Source organism: Hypanus sabinus, chromosome 31 (genome assembly GCF_030144855.1).
Source record: "Hypanus sabinus isolate sHypSab1 chromosome 31, sHypSab1.hap1, whole genome shotgun sequence".
Lineage (NCBI taxonomy): Eukaryota > Metazoa > Chordata > Chondrichthyes > Myliobatiformes > Dasyatidae > Hypanus > Hypanus sabinus.
Genome location: NC_082736.1, coordinates 39,677,120 through 39,697,228, shown reverse-complemented (window position 1 = coordinate 39,697,228; position 20,109 = coordinate 39,677,120). Strand labels below are relative to the sequence as shown.

Here is a 20,109-nt window from a genome sequence, read left to right as displayed (position 1 = left end):
TTGTAATCAACCTTCAGACACATCCCTTTGTAATCAATCCTTAGGCACATCCATTTGTCACTACCCATCATATACAACCCTTTGTAATCACTCCTCAGCTACATCCCTTTGTAACCATCCCTCAGATACCTTCCTTTAACACCACCTCTCAGATACAACCCTTTGTAATTACCCCTCAGCTACATCCCTTTGTAACCTCCTTCAACCTGAAAACAAGAAGCATTCCAACACTCTCTGTACCTGTAATTCTTTCCTATCTCCCTCACTATCCCTGGAATCACTTCCATCCCCAATACCTGTTCCAATTTCTGTAATCACTTCTCTCCCTATCACCTACAAACCATTTTATATCTATAAATTGCTCTGTCCTCATACCACTCCCCTGTCCCTGTAACCCTCTCCAGCCCCTACACCTCTCCCTGTCTCTGTAACCCCTCTGGTCCCTATACACATCCATGTCACAGTAACCTTCCTCCAGTCCCTACACCCCTGTCTGTTTTTGTAACCCCCCCTCCTGCCCCTTTATCCCTCCCCATCCCTCCAGCCCTTATATTCCCCACATCCCTGTAACTACCCTCTGGCTGCTACGCTCTTTCTGTCTCTGTAACCACCTCCAGCCCCTACACTCCTCCCTGCCTTGGAATCCGCTCCAGTTCCTATACTTCTCATCTCCATAACCTCATCTGGCCCCTACATCCCTCCCTGTCCCTGTAACCCCTCCTACCCCTACACCCCTCCCTGTCTCTGTAAACCCCTCTGGCCCCAAGACCCATTCCTGTGTCTGTAACCCCCTCTGGCCCCTACACCCCTCCCTGTCTCTGTATGTCCCCTTGGCCCCTGCACTCTCCCTGTCTCTGTAACCCTGCTTAGCCCCTGCACCTCTCCCTGTCTCTGTAAGCCCCTCTGGCCTCTACACCCTCCTTCAACATTTCTGAATTCTTCCATTTTGGGCTCTCGATCACCCCTCAATTTTCTCTGCTTCTCAACTTTCTCCACATAACAGAAGTCTATCATCCATTTTCACAAATTGCTTCTTAATCTCTTCAAAATTGTTACCTCTGAATCCCAATACTCACCTCCCTTGGAAGCAAAAGAAATTCATCACCCAGAATCCTGTGCCTTGAACATTTGAACCCCTGCTCCCACATTCAGTTAATGTTATTGTGCGGGCTTGGTATGAAGGTGTTCTTACCTCAACCATCTTGTAGATGTGCTTATTAATTAATTCAGGGTCAGTTTTTGGTTTGACAGATGATGCCCACTCATCGATCACTGAGGGTTTGGGTGGAGTCGGACTGGATGGCTGGGACAGAGAATTGCAGGGTTAGCTCAGGTACCTATGATTCTGATAACCACCTGAATCAAAGTCTGGCCAAATTGTTATTCCTTCAGTCATATTGAATTCTCTCTCTCGCTCTTTTGATGTGGCTCATTGTTGATTCTTGCTGTTGATGTTACAGTGAGTTAAAAATGTTTCCTGCAGGTCAGCAGGTGGCGAGTGTAACCATGCCTTTTACAGGCATTGATTGAAAAGTGTTCCATCAAAAAATGTAGTTTGTGGTGATAGAATGATTAAACTAATCTATGCTGATTTGCCACCCATCCAGAAGTTCATGGTGACCAAATCATTCTAGAATTCATGAACTATCCTGGACTCCATGCTGATTTGCCAACTTTGTCACTGCTTCTAGCCTCCAACATCAGTCCCACCACTAAAGCCATACCCTAGAGCTTATAGAAACCCACGGATGATTCGGAACTACCAGTGATGTGTCTTTAATTCCACCCTCCAATATTTTATAATTTAGAAACAAAGGCATATGAAGGGAAATAAGCACAACTTTCTGGAAAATGAATCTGTTTGTTTTCCCCAGAGATGAACATTTTATCTCTGCAGTGAAATCCTGCTGTTTTGCTCACCCCAGAGGGTGGCATGGTTTCTCTAGTTTCTCATTCACTGATGTGGGTATGGCTGGAAGTTATTGTCCCTCTCTAATCACCCCTTCATGGGGGCTGAGCTAGCTGCTTGAACCATAGTGGTCTGTGTGGTGAAGGTGCTCTCACGGTAACATTGTGGAGTTTTGGCCATCTTGTTAAAGGAAACATGTCATTAAGCTGGGAAAAGTGCAAGGAAACTTTTTGAGAATGCTGCCAGGACTCATGGGCCTGAGTTATAGGGAAAGGTTGGGCAGGCTAGGACTTCAGAGTGTAGGGGTTGCATTACAAAGGTGTACAAAATCATGAGGGGTGTGGACAGGCACAATGCACACAGTCTTTTCTCAGGGAAAGGGATCTAAAATCTAGAGGGCATGGCTTGAAGATGAGGGAAAAATATTTTAAAGAGACCTGAGGGGCAACTACTTCATGCAGAGGATGGTGCATGATGAGTGGTGAGGCAGGTACGTTAATGTTATTCACAAGATATTAAAGGTTCAGCAGGGGATCCCAGCCTGGGGTCCAGCTAATGGTAGGGGTCCATAGACATGGCCAAATTCGGAAAAATGTAAAGAGAAGTATGCTGTTAAAGGCAAGACCCTTAACAGTGATGACGAGCAGAGGGATCTTGGGGTCCAAATTCATAGCTCCCTGTGAGTACAGAGGCTGATGGAGTGGTTAAGAGGGCAGATGAATTCCTTTATTTGGTGAGGCATTGGGTTCAAAAGTCAGGAAGTTATGTTGCAACTTTATAAAACTCTGTTTTGGCCACATTAGGAGTATTGCGTACAGTTCTGGTCACCCCACTATAGGAAGGATGGAAGGATGTTGTGGCTTTGGAGAGGGTGCAGAAGAGGTTTACCACAATGTTGCCTGGGTTAGAGGGAACGCGCTACATGAGATGTGCTATCAGGTTGTTTCCTCTGGAGCAGCAGAGGCTGATGGGGGTAGGGGTTTATAAGATTATGAGAGGCACTGATAAAGAAGCCTCTTTCCAGGGGTTGAAATGTCTAATAACAGAGGCATGCATTTAAGGTGAGAGGAGGTAATTTCAGAGGAGATGTGAGGGGAAAGGTTTTTTGTTGTACATACAGTGAATGGTGGGTGCCTGGAATGTGCTGCTTGGGGTGGTGGTACAGGTGCTGTAGATACATTAGGGGCATGTAAGTGATGCTTAGATAGGCACATGAATATGAGGAAAATAGAAGGATCTGGACAAAGTGCAAGAAGGAGGGATTAGTTTACATGGCCATTTGATTACTAACTTATTTGGGTTGCCATAAAAATTGTGGGCTGAGGGGCCAGTTCCTGTTCTGTTCCATGCTCTAGCTTAGATCAGACTTGGTTGGCATGGTTGAGTTGGGCGAAAGGGCATGTTTTGGTTCTGTGTTACTTAGTGACTCTAATCGTGACTGTCCACATTTCCAGTGATGGGCACTTGGTAGCGATCTAGCTAATGGAATGACAAGGGGAAGTAGTTAGGCTCTCTCACATTGTACATTTCCTGCCCAAATATTGTTTATATCATTGGTGAGCACGGGGTGGAACATTGCCCAGGTGTTGCTGTATCCACACTGGGTGGAACATTGCCCAGGTGTTACTGAATCCTCATGGGGTCTACCTAGTTGTTGAAATGGAAGAGGACCATTAAAATCTCCAGAAACTACTTTCTTCCAAAGGTTGTTGTGATGATTTGTATCAGAATCAGAATGAGAATCAGGTTTGTTATCACCGGCATGTGATGTGAAATTTATTATCCATTGTTACTGATTTTGCAGGGCATATTGATTGAGGAGACAGATTCCAATATTCAAAGAGTGGAACAAGCTTCCAGTAGAAGTGGTAGAGGCAGGTTTGATTTTGTCATTTAAAAAAATTGTATAGATATATGGACAGGAAAGGAATGGAGGGTTATGGGCTGAGTGCAGGTCAGTGGGACTAGGTGAGAATAAGCGTTCGACACGGACTAGAAGGGCCGAGATGGCCTGTTTCCATGCTGTAATTGTTATATGGTTAAATGGTTATATGCATTTTAGTCAATACTCACTGTGGACTTTGAAGTGCGAGGTTCCCTCAGCAGAGAAAGTTTGTAGATCTCGTCATCTGTGTGGTATTGATCAAGGGAGACCTGTAAAGACAATGCAATGCACTGTTTGTCAGAAGTATTGGCATTGATAACCTCTGGTTGCGTGAAGGTTCAGCTATAATTTAACACAGTAGTGAGGAGTGTAGATAAAGAATGCATCACTCTTTCAGAGTGGTCAACTTCACTCATCTCTACACATTGAACTAATTGAGAGGGAGCGTGCAAAATTACTGAAGTGGACAGGAGTGCAAAGTGAAGGAAATCATTGTGAACCCGTTTAATATCACTGATACCTCTGTGATCCTGATTCCACCCCCCCAACCCCCACCTGCGATCTTGACTTCAGGAAGGTGAAACCACCATGCATTCCCACTTCCATCCAGGTAACGGATGTGGAAGTCGTCTGGGACTACAAATACCTGGGAACTCACCTGGACAATAAACTGGACTGGACTAATATACAGAGGCTCTGCGTAAGAAGGGACTGAGCCGACCTAACTTCCTGAGGAGGCTCCGGTCATTCAACATCTGCAGTACTCTGCTGCAGACGTTCTATGACTCAGTGGTGGCCAGCATTCTGTTCTACACTGTAGTCTGCTGGAGCACCAAGGTGAGAGCAGTTAACACCAAGAAGATTGATAAGCTCGTCAGGAAGACTGATTCTATTCTGGGGGTGGAACTGAATTCCCTGGTGGTTGTGTCTGACAGGAGGATGCTGCAGAGGTTACAGAGAATTATGGACAATCCCCTTCAACCCCTCCACGACATACTGGACCAACAGAGGAGCACCGTTAGTCACAGACTGATTCTACCAAGGTGCACCGCTGAACACCCAAGGAGATCCTTTCTCCCTGTGGCTATAAGACTCTACAACTCTTCCCCCTTAAGTATACAGTATAAGTAAATGGTTTCATTGCAGTTCTGTATTTTGCACTATTATTTTTAATGCACATTTTGTATTTTTTCGTACCTCAATGCTTACATTTTATATTTTAAAGAATTTATTTCTGACTGAGCAACCTTGCAGCTATAATTTCCTGTGGGAAAAATAAAGTTTTATCCTATCTTATCTTGCATACCCTATTGCTGATGCTCTGTACTCTGGTGCTTGGACACTGAGCACAGGAAAACTCACTTTCCTTTCCTCTCGTGTAAACATTACTGCCGTTGGATCCGTGTTGACTACTCACTCACCGTCAGAAGGTTGACGAGGTCCTTGTTTGGCTCGATGGGTGGAGCCGTGGCCTGCACCCGGACCAACTCATTCAGAATCGCATAGAGCTGCTGCATCTTGACTACGTTGACCCTGCCCTCCTCGGACCAGTCAGAGAGAGCCAGGTGAACGGCCAGCAGATCCTTCAGGTGCACGCCAAGGATGGGAAATTTGAAACCAGACCCTTCTGCAAAATGCTTCCGGTAATTCCCATAATTGCCACAGGTGGTGACTAGCTCAGTCAGCTCATCTGAAATCTGGAATCACAAACAAAGAGGTCGATAACACTGAAACTAAAGCTAGAGAGAGGTCGCTGCTGTTCATGTAGGTGGTGGTTCTGTAGGTAATTCTGCCTTTCACCTTTATAACATCAGCACTGATATAATGGTACGTCTCTTTCAGACGGGAGATCGCGCTGTGACTCAAACCGCCGACGACTGCCATCAACGTGTTGTAATTCTGCAGTTGGAGGAGTCTCTGCAGGGAGGGAGGAGCAAAAAACTCATCAACACCCCCGTATCACAACAGGCAGAACAGGCCACCCATTTCAATTCTATTTCCCACTCTCATTCCAACATGGCTGCCTCTACTGCCATAATGAGGCTAATCTCAGCTCACCTCATATTCTGTATGGGTAGCCTCCAACCTGATGGCATGAACATCAATCTCCCTCTAACTATCTGTAATTTCTCTCCCTTCCCCTTTTTTCATTATGCATTCCCCATTCTGGTTACCCTCATCCCTTCCCTTCTCCTCACCTATCACTGCCTTTTGTTTCCTGTCATCCTTTCCTTTTTCCTATGATCCTGTGTCCTCTTCTATCAAAATCCTTTTTCTTCAGCACTTTTCCTCTTCCACCCATCACCTCCCAGCTTCTCCCTGCACCCCCTCACCCGGCTTCCTCTTCACCTAGTCTTACCTATCACCTGCCAGCTTGTACTCCTTCCCCCTTCACTGACCTTCTTATTCTGGCTTCTTTCCCCTTCCTTTCCAGTCCCAATGAGAGTCTCAGCCCAAAATGCTGACTGTTTATTCCTCTCTGTCGATGCTGCCTGGCTTGCTGAGTTCCTCCAGCATTTTGTGTGTGTTGCTCTGATTTCCAGCATCTGCAGAATCTCTTGTATGTGTATTTTCTTTTAATTTTCATAGCAAATAGAACACTGAACACCACAGCCCAGTACAGTCCTTTCAGGCCACAATGCTGTGCTGACTTTTTAAACCACTCTAAGATCAATCTAACCCTTCCCTCCCACATATTTCTCTATTTTTCTATCATCCATGAGCCTATCTAAGAGAATTAAATGTCCCTAATGTATCTGGCTCTACCAACACCCCTGGCAGGGTGTTCTATGCACCCACCACACTCTGTGTAAAGAACATACCCCTGAAATCCCACCCTTATACTTTCCTCTAATCACCTGAAAATTATGCCCTCTCATATTAGCCATTTCCACCCCGGGGGAAAAATTTCTGGCTGTCCACTCTATTGATGCCTCATATCATCTTGTACATCTCTGTTAAGACATCTCTCATGCTCTTTGAAATGTCACAGAGAAAAGCCTTAGTTTGTCCAACCTCTCCTCTGCCATGTCTCCTCTAGACATGCCCTCTAATCCAGGAGCAAGAATGTGATGCTAAGGCTTTATAAGACATTGTTGAGGACTCACCTTGAGTATTGTGCAAACACGAGGAAATCTGCAGATGCTGGAAATTCAAACAACAACACACACAAAATGTTGGTAGAACACAGCAGGCTAGGCAGGGTTAGGGAGAAGCACTGTCGACGTTTCGGGCCGAGACCCTTCGTCAGGACTAGGGTATTGAGTATTGTGAGCAGTTTTGGGCCCCTCATCTTAGAAAAAATGTGCTGGTATTGGAAAGGGTCCAGCGGAGGTTCGCAAGAATGATTCCAGCAATGAAAGTCTTATCATATGAGGAATGTTTGATGGCTCTGGGTCTGTACTCACTGGAATTCAGAAATGATGAAGGGGGATCTCATTGAAAACTTTTGAGTATTGAAAGGCCTAGACAGAGTAGATTTGGGAAGGATGTTTCCCATGGTAGGAGAGTCTAGACTTTAAGACAATAGGACACAGCCTCAGTATAGAGGGGCTCCCTTTCAAATCAGAGATGCGGAGAAATTTCTTTAGCCAAAGGATGATGAATTTGTGGAATTTGTTGCCATGTGCAGCTGTGGAGGCCAGGTTGGTGGATGTATTTAAGGCAAAAATGGATAGGTTCTTGACTGGACATGGCATCAAAGGTTACGGGGAGAAGGCCGGGAACTGGCATTGAGGAGGAGGGAAAAAAAAGAATCAGCCAAGATTGAATGGTGGAACAGGCTTGATGGGCCAGATGGCCCTATGTCTCATGGTCCCTAATCTACCTGCCTCTACCACCACCCCTGGCAGGGGGCATTCTACACACCCACCACTCTGTAAAAAAATTATCTTTGACATGCCTCCTCCATACTTTTTTTCCTTTCGCATTAAAATGATGCCCCCTGGTATCAACTATTTCCATCCTGGGAAAATTTCTCCAGCTCTCATTCATTCATGATTCACTCTGTGTCTTTTTGTTTGTTTTAAAATGAATGCATTTCACAGACATTTTCTGAAATGCACCCAACCCTAGAAGCATTTGGAGTATTGTATACGTGTTCTGGTTACCATGACATTGGAATGATGTGGAGGCTTTGGTGAGGGTGAAGGAAAGGTTGCCTTGATAAAAGGTTATTAACTATTAAGAGGGGTTGTTTTCTCTGGAGTGTCAAGAAGCTGAGAAATGATATGATATGGATATAAAATGATGGGCTAGGGCTTTATTCTTTAGAGAGAAGGAGGATGAGAGGAGACATGATAGAGGTGTACAAGATATTAAGACGAATAGACAGAGTGGACAGCCAGCGCCTCTTCCCCAGGGCACCACTGCTCAGTACAAGAGGACATGGCTTGAAAGGTAAGGGGAGGGAGGTTCAAGGGGGATATTAAGGGAGGGTTTTTCACTCAGAGAGTGGTTGGTGCGTGGAATGCACTGCCTGAGTCAGTGGTGGAGGCAGATACACTCGTGAAGTTCAAGAGACTACTAGACAGGTGTATGGAGGAATTTGAGGTGGGGGGTTATATGGGAGGCAGGGTTTGAGGGTTGGCACAACATTGTGGGCCGAAGGGCCTGTAAAGTGCTGTACTATTCTATGTTCTATGGGTGGAAATGTCAAATACCAGAGGGCATAGCTTTTACGTCTGGGGTGGAGATCTACATGGTAATTTCTTGTTTCACAGACAGGTGGTAGGTGTCTGAAATGTGCTGACAGGGAGGTGGTGTAAGCAGATTTGATAGCAATGTTTAAGAGGTACTTAGACGACACATGAACAGGATGGAATAAAGGGATATTCACCAGGTGCAGGCAGGATGTGCAGTTTAAATTAGCATTCTGGTCAGCACAGATATCATGAGCCAAAAAGCCTCTTTCTGTCTATGTTCTACAATATGTCTGTCTCCAGCCAAAGTTCTCATCTCCTGAAACATCAATGTATGAATTTAACAGCTTGCCAAACACTTGAAGAAGGGCTGAAATCTCTCTTGTTTTCAGCACATAGAACACAGATTCCTCCAGGCCATAAAAATGGGAGATGGCCCTGGAGACCATGGACCACTTATAAACCTGTTGTTCACGCTGCTCTGTGTGGCACCCTCCACCCCAGGTCACAATGGAAAGGGTGTCCTACACAGAGAGATCTCCAAGTGGGTGCTCACTTCGCTTCTCCACCAGATGGCAGATGTGGGTAAGGTCCCAATGAAAAAGGAAGGCTCTGCGCAGAAACCTGCATCTGGCCAGTTGAGCCTGCTCCACAGTTCAATAAGAGCATAAGGACTGTCAACAGGAGTCAGCATATCTCACTGTATATTTCAAAGTTTTGATGTAATGTGAAAAATAAAGTTTATCTTTCTTTATCTATTATCTTTTGCATTACATAATAGCTATGGAAATGAATGGCTTACACAGAGTCGTACGCCACAGAAACTGGCCACCATATTCACACGTCGTATTTTTCAGTATTTCTTTAGAACCTATTTCCCAGTACAAATGGATCTTATCTTTGTGAATTCAAAGATAAAAATTACTCAAACTCTCACATCACAGATGTTCCCTGCAGTAGAGTCACACAAATCCACTCTGAACCTCTGCAGCTTCAGTCTGGGCATAGTGGTGAGGCTGGACCACCCCCTCCCAACATCACCTACCTACATCACCTACCTGGGCCATGTGGACAAACTTGGTGATGACCTCAGCTCTCTGCTGTGGAGTGTGCATGCTCAGAACCATCATTTGCACCCACTGGGAGACACTGTTAAAGAGACTGATGAACCGTTCAAGGATGGGATTGTCCTTGGTACAGCCGTGCTTTGCAAAACTGTGATAATCCTGGAACTGTGCAGGGGATGGAGAGAGTACAGAGTCAGTCAGGAATGAGAAGAATACATTATGCCAATACAGATATAGGGGATGGAGAGAGAGTAGAGAGTCAGGAAAGGGGAATATATTGTACAGATTAAAATTTTACTTTTCCTCATGAATTTACTGGAAATAATGTGTCGAAGTTAATTTATGACATTGTGGAATATCAATTAGTGAGTTGAGGTTATTAAGATGACAAGTACTGGTTAAAATATACATATCAAGGTGTTAATCTGATGTCTTGAATATAATTAACTTTCTCATGCTCCTTTGCACGACTGTTATCAATGCAATCTTCAACTTTGGCTGGTTTTAGTGCAGAGGTGCATTCACCAAAAGGCTCCCAGATATTTAACTTTCAACTGATTCACCAAAAGGATACCAGATTTTTACCTTGTGATAACTTCACTAAAACGATTTCAGACATTTATCTTATGACAGATTCACCAAAAGGGTACCAGATATTTATCTTGTGATAATTTTACTGAAAGGGCCCCAGATATTTAACTTTCAACAGATTCACCAAAGGGGTCTTAGATATTTATCTTTTGACAGATTCACCAAAAGGGTGTCAGTTACTTATTTTTTGACATTTTAGACATTTTGTTTCTGCAAAATGAACAATTTCTCTGTCCACAGAGGTTGCTTAACCTGTTCATCCTGGCATTTTCCATTTCTATTTTAGATCTCCAACACCCAAAGTATTTTTTTGATTTCCTATTCCTCCTACAAAGTGGATCCATCATATCATAATCTGTCTGTTCTTTGTAAGTCCTGTGACTTAACCTATTTTCATTTCTTTCATGTCCTCCTCAAAACAAATCTTTGTTGTATCAGCGACCTTGGAATTTCTTGAGTATTCTGGGCAGCTTCAAATTGCCTGATACAGAGTGCAGCAAGTGAAGAGCTGATGCTCCTTGTCCGCTTGGAGTCCAGAAAACTGAAGGTTGTGCTGATGCAACTCCCTTGCCCCAAGCTAAAGACAGGACTTTGGACCACATGCTGAATATATTCCCCGTCCCTCCTCAGCTCCCTTCGATTTGCCAGCAACTGCTCCTCCAGCTCATCCAGTCTGTTTTAAGGTTGACTGGTCTCAGCAATCCAGAGTCAGAATACAGCAAATTGAAAGTTCAGAGCTCAAAGTTCAAAGATCAAGTTCAAAGTAAAATGATCAAAGTATGTATATGGTACCACAGACCACCTTGTGATTACCTTTCTTTTAGGTATTCACCATGGCAGTGAAGCGGTTAGGATCAGGGGTCGGCAACGTTTATCACTGAAAGAGCCAATATGGACCCATTTCCCACAGAAAAGAAAACACTGGGAGCCACAAAATGAAATAACACTGCATACATCGGGTTTTTTTTTTGCCTTTATGCTATGTATAAACAAACTATAATGTGTTGCATTTATGAAATTGATGAACTCCTGCAGAGAAAACAAAATTACATTTCTGCATGCAACAAAAACATTTTGAACTCCGAAAAAAAAGACGTTGGGTTGAAGGTTACTCCATAGTTAGCCTACCTTGGATCGAAGAATTAAAAGAAAGCGCGCACTGGCGGGTGTCAGGCATTGGCAGTGGTGATGTATATTAATAGCGATAAAAAAACACGTTGTAGCGGTGTGCTACACGCAGCACTAAAATAAAGACTGCAGTCAAAGGTAACTTTATTCGAACTAAACAGCCTTGCTTTAAAGCCTCCCTCAACCCGTCCCCGTGGGCGTGGATGCTCCAAAAGACACGTACTCACAAACCCCCGCTATCTTCCTTAGCCGGAACGGTGGCTAATTGTGAGCCGGTTCGGATGTGCCAGGAAACGGTGTCTCCGCAAAGTTTTCAGATTGTACAAGATCACCATAATCTTCAAATTTCGAATTACATTTCAAAAGCTAACAAACCACGGGGAGCCGCATCACAGAGATCAAAGAGCCGCATGTGGCAGGTTGCCGACCTCTGGGTTAGGTAGAGTAGAAAAACTCCAAAATCTATTTGTAAAGCAACAAACTTTTAATATTGAATTAATATTTTGGAAGAAGTCAAAGTTAACTCATAGTTTGGCCCTTGAAATTCAGTGACAGGTCCAGGCTGTCCCTTTTAACTGGCAAAATGAAAATACTTCTTATGGAAAAGCAGAAAATATTGTCCAACTGTTTTCTCATCATGCCTTCTAAAATAGGAAACAGGATTTTGTTTGGTACAGAGATAACGAGGGAGCAGCTCAAATTGATAATGCTCATTGGTATTGAAACAGCTTTTGGTTTATTTTACCTCTTCTGGCCTCATTTCCAGGAGTGAATTGACAACTTTCAGATTGTAAATGGTGTTTGAATATAGAACACCAGGTAACTTGCAAATAGCTGACTTGCTTGTCCAGGTGCACCAACTTACAAACACTTCACAACAAAGTAAGTACATCTGTGAAATATGCTCTCTGTACACTGCAGGAAGTCAACAAAAGAAATCGGCCACAGTAACTTACCATAGATAGCAGTGTGCTCATGACCAGATACCGATATCTGCTTTTGTCAGGAGAACAGAAAGTGCCAGGAAACTCAGTAGGTCAGGCAGTATTTGTGAAAAACTACAGTCAGCTTTTCAAGTGGAAGGCCCATCAGAATTGAGGTCAGAAGGCAAGGTAGCAGGCATGTTGTGGGAGGGCAATGGGCGGAACACAGAGAATGTCTGCCGCAGGGTGAAATAACAAAACCATTAAATAGACAGAGTATGATATTGTGAAGTCTGGGTAATGATGGCTCATCTAACCCAGGGGGCAATACCAGTGGATAAGAATATGCAGATCGAATAGCAAAACTGAATGGTCAATGCTGATAAAAACAGAGAGAAACAGAAAGTGACCTCAAGTTGGAGAATTTAGCATTGAGCCCTGCAGACTGCAACATGCTCTGGCAAATGTGGACCACACTGTAAGAGTTCAGGAGGCCACAGACCCATTTGGTCAGAGTGGGAATGGGGTGGGGAATTACAGTGGGCAGCCAACCAAAAGCTCTGGGTCACTCTTGAAGACTTAGCAACTGTACTCCTCAAAATAAAATGTTGGTTTGGGAGTAAAATATTGGCCCCTGTGAGAATTCACCAATATATTTAAGGAACAATTTACACCCTCCACAAGAAGATGCTCGGTGTGAATTGAAGTCTTGATGGTTGCAGCATGGCATTTATGGTCCAAATCAAGGTGACAGGGCCTGGGTCTAAGAGTTAGGTATGAACCCACGTTTGTCCGCTGGAGCAGACTTGGAGGCAATTTGAAGTGACAGAACTGAGCCGAGGCAGTCGAGTGGCTGAGGGCCAAGCAAGGTTTGACAGATTTAAGCACTGGTAGAACTGGAAAGGGCCAAATTGAGCCAGCACAGCCCAGTGCTGAGAGCTTTTTGAACAGCTGGACCTGGGTCCAAGAGCGAAGAATGACCTACCGTTTGGCCAGTTTGATTTTTTCTGTGTTTGGTGTTTGATGGTCATTTTTTAATGGGTTCAATTGTTTTGTGGCTGCCTGTAAGGAGACAAATCTCGAAGTTGTATATAGTATACATACTGACAGGCTGAATCACTGTATGGTATGCGGGGGGAAACTACTGTACAGGACTGAAACAAGCTGCAGAGGGTTGTAAATCTAGTCAGTTCCATCTTGGGTACTAACCTACAAAGTACCCAGGACATCTTCAGGGAGCGGTGTCTCAGTGAGGCAGCGTCCATTATTAAGGACCTCCAGCATCTAAGACTGGTCTTTTCTTACTGTTACCATCAGGTAGGAGGTACAGGTAGAATCTATGAGAATTTAGAGAGATAATCTGATTATGGATAGTCAGCATGGCTTTGTCAAGGACAGGTCATGCCTTATGAGCCTGATTGAATTCTTTGAGGATGTAACAAAACACATTTATGAAGGTAGAGCAGGGAATGTACTGTATATGGATTTCAGTAAGGCATTTGATAAGGTTTCCCCATGCAAGGTTCATTCGGAAAGTAAGGAGGCATGGGATCCAAGGAGACCTTGCTTTGTGGATCCAGAATTGGCTTGCCCACAGAGGGGTGGTTGTAGATGATTCATATTCTGCATGGAGGACAGTGAATATTAATTGAAGAATATAAGAATAACATAATATTAATGGTAAGATTCTTGGCAGTGTGGAGGATCAGCAAGATCTTGCAATTCTTGTTCATAGGACAATCAAAATTGCTGCATAGTTTGAGAGTATTGTTAAGAAGCCATATGGTGTGGTGGCCTTCATCAACCATGGGATTGAGTTCAAGAGCCAAGAGGCAATATTAAAGCTATAGAAGACCTTAGTTAGACCCCACTTGGAGTATTATGTTCAGTTCTGGTCACTTCACTACAGGAAGGATGTGGATACTATAGAGAAAGTGCAGAGAGGATATACAAGGATGTTGTCTGGATTGAGAGCATGCCTTATGAGAATAGGTTGAGTGAACTTGGCCTTTTCTTCTTGGAGTGACAGAGGATGAGAGGTGACCTGATAGAGGTGTATAAGATGATGACAGGCATTGATTATGTGGATAGCCAGAGGCATTTTCCCAGGACTGAAATGACTAACACAACGGGATACTATAGGGCCTTTTAAGAGACTCTTAGATAGGTACATGAAACTTAGAAAAATAGGGGCTATGCAGTAGGGAAATTTTAGACAGTTTCTAGAGTAGGTTACATATTCAGTTGGCATGTGGTCAAGTGGTTAAGGCGTTGGTCTAGTGATCGCTTGTTGGTCGCTTGTTTGAGCCTCAGCTAAAGTAGCATCTTGTGTCCTTGAGCAAGGCACTTCACTACACATTGCTCTGCGATGACACTGGTGCCAAGCTGTATCGGCCCTTGGTGTGGAGAGGGGAGACTTGCAGCATGGGCAACTGCCGGCCTCCCATACAACCCTGCCCAGGCCTGCGCCCTGGAAACTTTCCAAGTTGCAAATCCATGGTCTCGCGAGACTAACGGATGCCTATTATTATTATTACTACAACATGTTCAGCACAAGAAATGGCAGGGGTAGGCAACTGTGGTCAACAAAAGAAATTGAGGACTGCATAGAAGCCAAGGAAAGGGCATATAAGGCAGAAAAGGTGAGTAGGAAGTTAGATGATTGTGAAGTTTTTAAAATCCAACAAAAGGTAACTAAAATAACTGTAAGAAGTGAAAAGAATTATGAGGGCAGACTAGCCAATAATAAAAAGCAGGAAACCAAAAGTTTTTTTCATTTTGGAAAGAGTAAAACTGAGGTAAGAGTTGATATTGACCACTGGAAAATGATACTGGTGAAGTAGTAATGGGGGACAAAGAAATGGCAGATGAACTTAATAGGTACTTTGCATCTGGCTTCACTGTGGAAGACACAAGCAGTGTGCCAGGGGTCTGTGAGTGTCAGGGAACAGATGTGAGTGCCGTTGCAAGGGAAAAAATGCTAGGCAAACTCAAACATCTTAAGGTGGCTAAGTCACCTGAATCAGATGGATTACATCCCAGGGTCCTGAGAGAGGTTGCTGAAGAGATACTGGATGCATTGGTCATGATCTTTCAAGAATCATTTGATTCTGGCATGGTCTTGGAGGATTGGAAGCTTGCAAATGTCACTCCACTCTTTAAGGAGGGAGGAAGGCCAGTTAGCTTAACCTCAGTAGTTGGGAACGTGTTGGAGTCTAATATTAAGGATGAGGTTTCGAGGTATTTGGACAGTAATGATAAAATAAGTCAGAGTCAGAGTGGTTTCTGTAAAGGGAAATCTCGCCTGACAAATCTGTTAAGATTTTTTTGAGGAAGTAACAAGTAGGGTGGTCAGAGGAAAGACAATGGATGTCATTTACTTGGATTTTCAGAAGGCATTTGATGTTGCCACACATGAGGCTGCATAACCAGATAAAATACTATGGTACTACAGGAAAGATCTTAATTTTATTCTTGAGCTGTGGGGATAAAAGGGGCATTTTCTGGCTGTTTGCTGGAAACTAGTGGTGTTCCTCTGGGGTCAGAATTGGGACCACTTTTCACATTGTATGTCAATGATTTAGATAATGAAATTGATGGCTTTGTTGCAAAGTTATTAATGATGTAAAGATAGGTGGAGGGATAGGTAGCAATGTGATTGCAGCAGGACTTAGACAAATTGGAAGAACGGACAAAAAAGTGGCAGATGGAATACAGTGTTGGGAAATGTATGATGATGTATTTTGGTAAAAGGAACAATAGTGCGGACTGTCATCTAAATGGGGAGAATGTTCAAACATTAGAGGTACAGAGGGACTTAGGAGTCCTCATGCAAGATTTCCAACTGGCTAATTTACAGGTTGAGTCTGTGGTAAAGGAGGCAATTTTGGCATTTATTTCAAGGGGAATAGAATACAAAATATAAGAGATAATGCTGATCCTTTATGAGTAGACACTAGTCAGGCCACACTTGGAGTATTGTCAACAGTTTTGGGCTCCATATGTCAGAAAGGATGTGTTGTCATTGGAGAGAGTTCAGAGGAGGTTCACGAGGATGTTTCCGGATATATAAAGAATGTTTGGCAACTTTGGGCCTGTACTCACTGGAATTTAGAAGAATATGTAGAGTTCTCATTGGAACCTACTGAATGCTTAAAGGACTAAATAAGGTGGATGTGGAAAGGATGTCTCCTATGGTGGTGGGGGGGGGGGTGTCCAGAACTAGATTGGGGGCACACTTTAGAACAGAGGTAAGGAGGATTTTTTTTTAGCCAACGAGTAGTAAATCTGTGGAATTCTCTACCACAGACTGAACTGGAGGCCAAATCAATGTGTATACTTAAGGCGGAAGTTAATCACTTCCTGATTGGTCAGTGCATCAAAGGATATGGCGAGAAAGCAGATGTGTGGGATTGAGTGGGATCCAGGATCAGCCATGAAGGAATGGCAGAGCAGAATCAATGGGCTGACTTGCATAATTCTGCTTCTAAGTCTTTTGGTCTTGTCTCAAATAGACAAGAATATAAAAGCAAGGACGAAACTTTATAAAGCACTGGTGAGGCCTCACTTGGAGTATTGTGAGCAGGTATGGGCCTCTTAGCTTTGAAAGGATATAGTGGAATTGGCAAGAGTTCAAAAGAGGTTCACGATAATGATTCCAGGATTAATGGCTTGTCATATGAAGAGTGTTTGATGGTTCTGGGCCTGTATTCATTAGAATTTAGAAGAATAAAGGGTGACCTCATTGAAACCTATTGAATGGTGAAAGGCCTTGATGGGGTGGATGTGGAGGATTTCCTATGGTGACAGAGTCTAAGACTAGAGGACATAGCCTCAAAATAGAGGGGAGTCCTTTTAGAACTGAAATGGAGGAATTTCTTTAGCCAGAGAGTGGTGAATCTGTGGAATCCTTTGCCACAGGTAGCTGTATATGGATATTTAAGACAGAGCTTGATAGATTCTGGAATAGTCAGGGCATGAAAGGATATGGGGAGAAGGCAGGAGATTGGGGCTGAGAGGAAAATTGGATCAGCCATGTTGAAATTGCGGAGCAGACTCAATTGGCCAAATTGCCTATTTCTGCTCCTATATCTTATGGACTTTTGGTCTTATCTTGTTTTATTGGAATCACTGGACCAAAGGAGTCTGTCTAGAGAGCAAATCTGCTACTGTTATACTGAAGGAGATGTTATAGAGAAGTACAGGACAGAAACAGGCCCTTCAGCCTATCTAGTCTACACCAAACCATTTAAACTGCCTACTCCCATTCACCTGCACCGCGTCCATGGCCTTCCATATCCCTGCCATTTGTGTACCTATCCAAACTTCCCTTAAATGTTGAATTTGAGCTTGTATTCAGCACTTGCACTGGCAATGTTTCCACACTCTCACAATCCTCTGAAGAACTTTCACCTCATGTTCCCCTTAAACTTTTGTCCTTTCACCCTTAACACATAATCTCTTGTTGTAGTCCCACCCAACATCAGAAAAAGCCTGTCTACATTTACCCTATCTATAGCCCTCATAATTTCGTATGCCTCTAACAAATCTCCTCTCAATCTTCTACACTTCAAGGAATAAAGTCCTGACCTATTCAATCTTTCCTTATAACTCAAGTCCTTCAGTTCCGGCAGCATCCTTATAAATTTTCTCTGTACTCTTTCAATCTTAATTACATCTTTCCTGTAACTAGGTGACCAAAACTCCACACAATACTCCAAATTAGGTCTCACCAATGCCTTATCCCACTTCACCATAACATCCCGTCTCTTGTACTCAGTACTTTGATTTATGAAGGCCACTGTGCCAAAAGCTTTCTTTACAACCCTATCCATGCAACACAGCAACAATACTTCATTAGGAGTTTGAAGAGATTTGGTATGTCAACAAATACACTGAAAAGCTTCTATAGATGTACCGTGGAGAGCATTCTGACAGGCTGCATCACTGTCTGGTATAGGGTGGGCTACTGTACAGGACCAAAAGAAGCTGCAGAGGGTTGTTAATTTAGTCAGCTCCACCTTGGGTACTAGTCTACAAAGTACCCAGAACATCTTCAAGGAGTGGAGTCTCAGAAAGGCAGTGCCCATTATTATAAACTTCCAGCACCCAGGGTATGCTCTTTTCTCACTGTTACCATCAGGTAGGAGGTACAGAAGCCTGAAGGCACAGACTCAGCAATTCAGGAACACCTTCTCCCCCTTTGCCATCCAATTCCTAAGTGGGTATTGAACTCTTGAACACGACCTCACTTCTTTAATACAGTATATATTATTTCTGTTTTTTGCACAATTTTTAGTTATTCAATATATGTAAATGGCAATTTATTTATTTATACTATGTACTGCATTGAACTGCTGCTGCTAAGTTTACAAATTTCACGACACATGCTGGTGATAATAAACTTGATTCTGAATCTGATCACCTGTGACACTACATTCAATGAATTATGGACCTGTATTCCCAGATGCCTCTGCATTCCCAGATACCCAGATGAATTATGGACTTGTATTCCCCGATGCTTTTATAGATGCTGGGAAATTATAACAAAGCAACTGAGCAGAAGGAGTTTCTTTCTCAAGTTCAGCTGAGGCTCAGTGTCAGGATACATTTAAATCTAATTCCAGTTATTGGTTAAAATCCCACTCCAGAGACTTGTATGTGAAAGTACAGGTCAGCCACATTTTATAGATTCACTTAGAGATTCAGTGCAGAATAGATTATTTCAGCTCTTCAATCCACACTGCCTAGCAACTCCCAATAATCCCAATTTAACCCCTAAACTTAATCACAGGACAATTAATCTACTTGGCATGTTTTTGGACTGTGGGAGAAAACAGAAAACCTATGCATTGCACAAGGACTCCTTGCAGAGGATACCAGAATTGAACTCTGAATTCTGACAGCCTGAACTGTACTAGCATCATGCTAACCGCTATGCTATGGTGGTGTCCGTAGTAAACACAAAGTATACTGCAGATGCTGTGGTCAAATAAACGTACAAACAAGCTGGATGAACTCAGCAGGTCGGGCAGCATCCGTTGAAATGAGCCATCAACGTTTCAGGCCGAGACCCTTCGTCAGGACGAAGGTGTCCACAGTTGGCCCAACCTGGGTTAATTCCTGCTGCTGTTTGTAAGAAGTTTGTACATTCTCCTTGTGACTGCATGGGTAGCCTCCGGGTGCTCCGTTTCCTCCCATGTTCCACTGGTTAATAGGTAATTGGTCCCAGGAGTGTAATTGGGTCCCAGGAGTGTAACTGGAAGAGCCTGTCACCATGCTGCGATATTTTAAAAGCTTCTAGTACAAGTACTCCTGCGCTGACTGAAATATTGTGTTTCAGATGAGATGTTAAACTGATTGATGTGGCATGAAACCACTCAATGATATTTGCCTTGGTAACCTGTTAAGTGATGGCACTTCCTCCATATCCACTCAGGATGTGCTGTTCCAGGTAAAAAATATTTCCAAACCTGGAAAAGAGATGGATTCTCACCAGGATCCGACAGAATGATCTGTATTCCAGATAGGTCAAGTGTTCGGCCAACTCCAAAGGTCCCAGGTGGTCAAAAAACAGGGACATTTTCCTCTTCTTCTGTGTCACATGGTTGCGTTGTGTGATCTGCCTCTTCCACTCATATGAAGGTCTGTAACAGAACAACCAAAGAGATTGAATGTGGTGAAATCAGCCATATAGACTGCAGAACAAGAGACAACCATATCAGTAGCTCACCTTACAGAGATCCACTAACAACCAGATTTATCAGACTCCACACACTGGAAATATTCTCCCCATTTCCTCAGCATTTGCTTCTGAATAAATGCACTTCCACCAATTTCTTTAGTACCTAACCCCCAAAAGTATTCTCCCTAGATTCTGCACCTCCCAGCTGAAAACGTTCTCCCTAATTTCATTCCCTCATGAATCCCAGAAACTTTTTTCCCCAATTTTTTGGGCACCATGGTA

At 43.4% G+C, this 20,109-nt stretch overlaps 1 protein-coding gene across 3 annotated transcripts in view; it reads right to left on the bottom strand.

The window, feature by feature from the left end:
• The window catches only part of LOC132384108 (RAS guanyl-releasing protein 2), a 132,798-nt gene that overhangs the window by 20,428 nt on the left and 92,261 nt on the right, over positions 1-20,109 (bottom strand). For all 3 annotated transcript variants that reach the window (XM_059955454.1, XM_059955453.1, XM_059955455.1), the window contains 6 exons: positions 19,639-19,789; positions 9,493-9,666; positions 5,595-5,711; positions 5,216-5,491; positions 3,983-4,063; positions 1,193-1,303 (listed from right to left, as the gene is read on the bottom strand). In XM_059955454.1, coding sequence (XP_059811437.1) covers positions 1,193-1,303; positions 3,983-4,063; positions 5,216-5,491; positions 5,595-5,711; positions 9,493-9,666; positions 19,639-19,789 — 910 coding nt within the window. The remainder of the gene's footprint in view (positions 1-1,192; positions 1,304-3,982; positions 4,064-5,215; positions 5,492-5,594; positions 5,712-9,492; positions 9,667-19,638; positions 19,790-20,109) is intronic.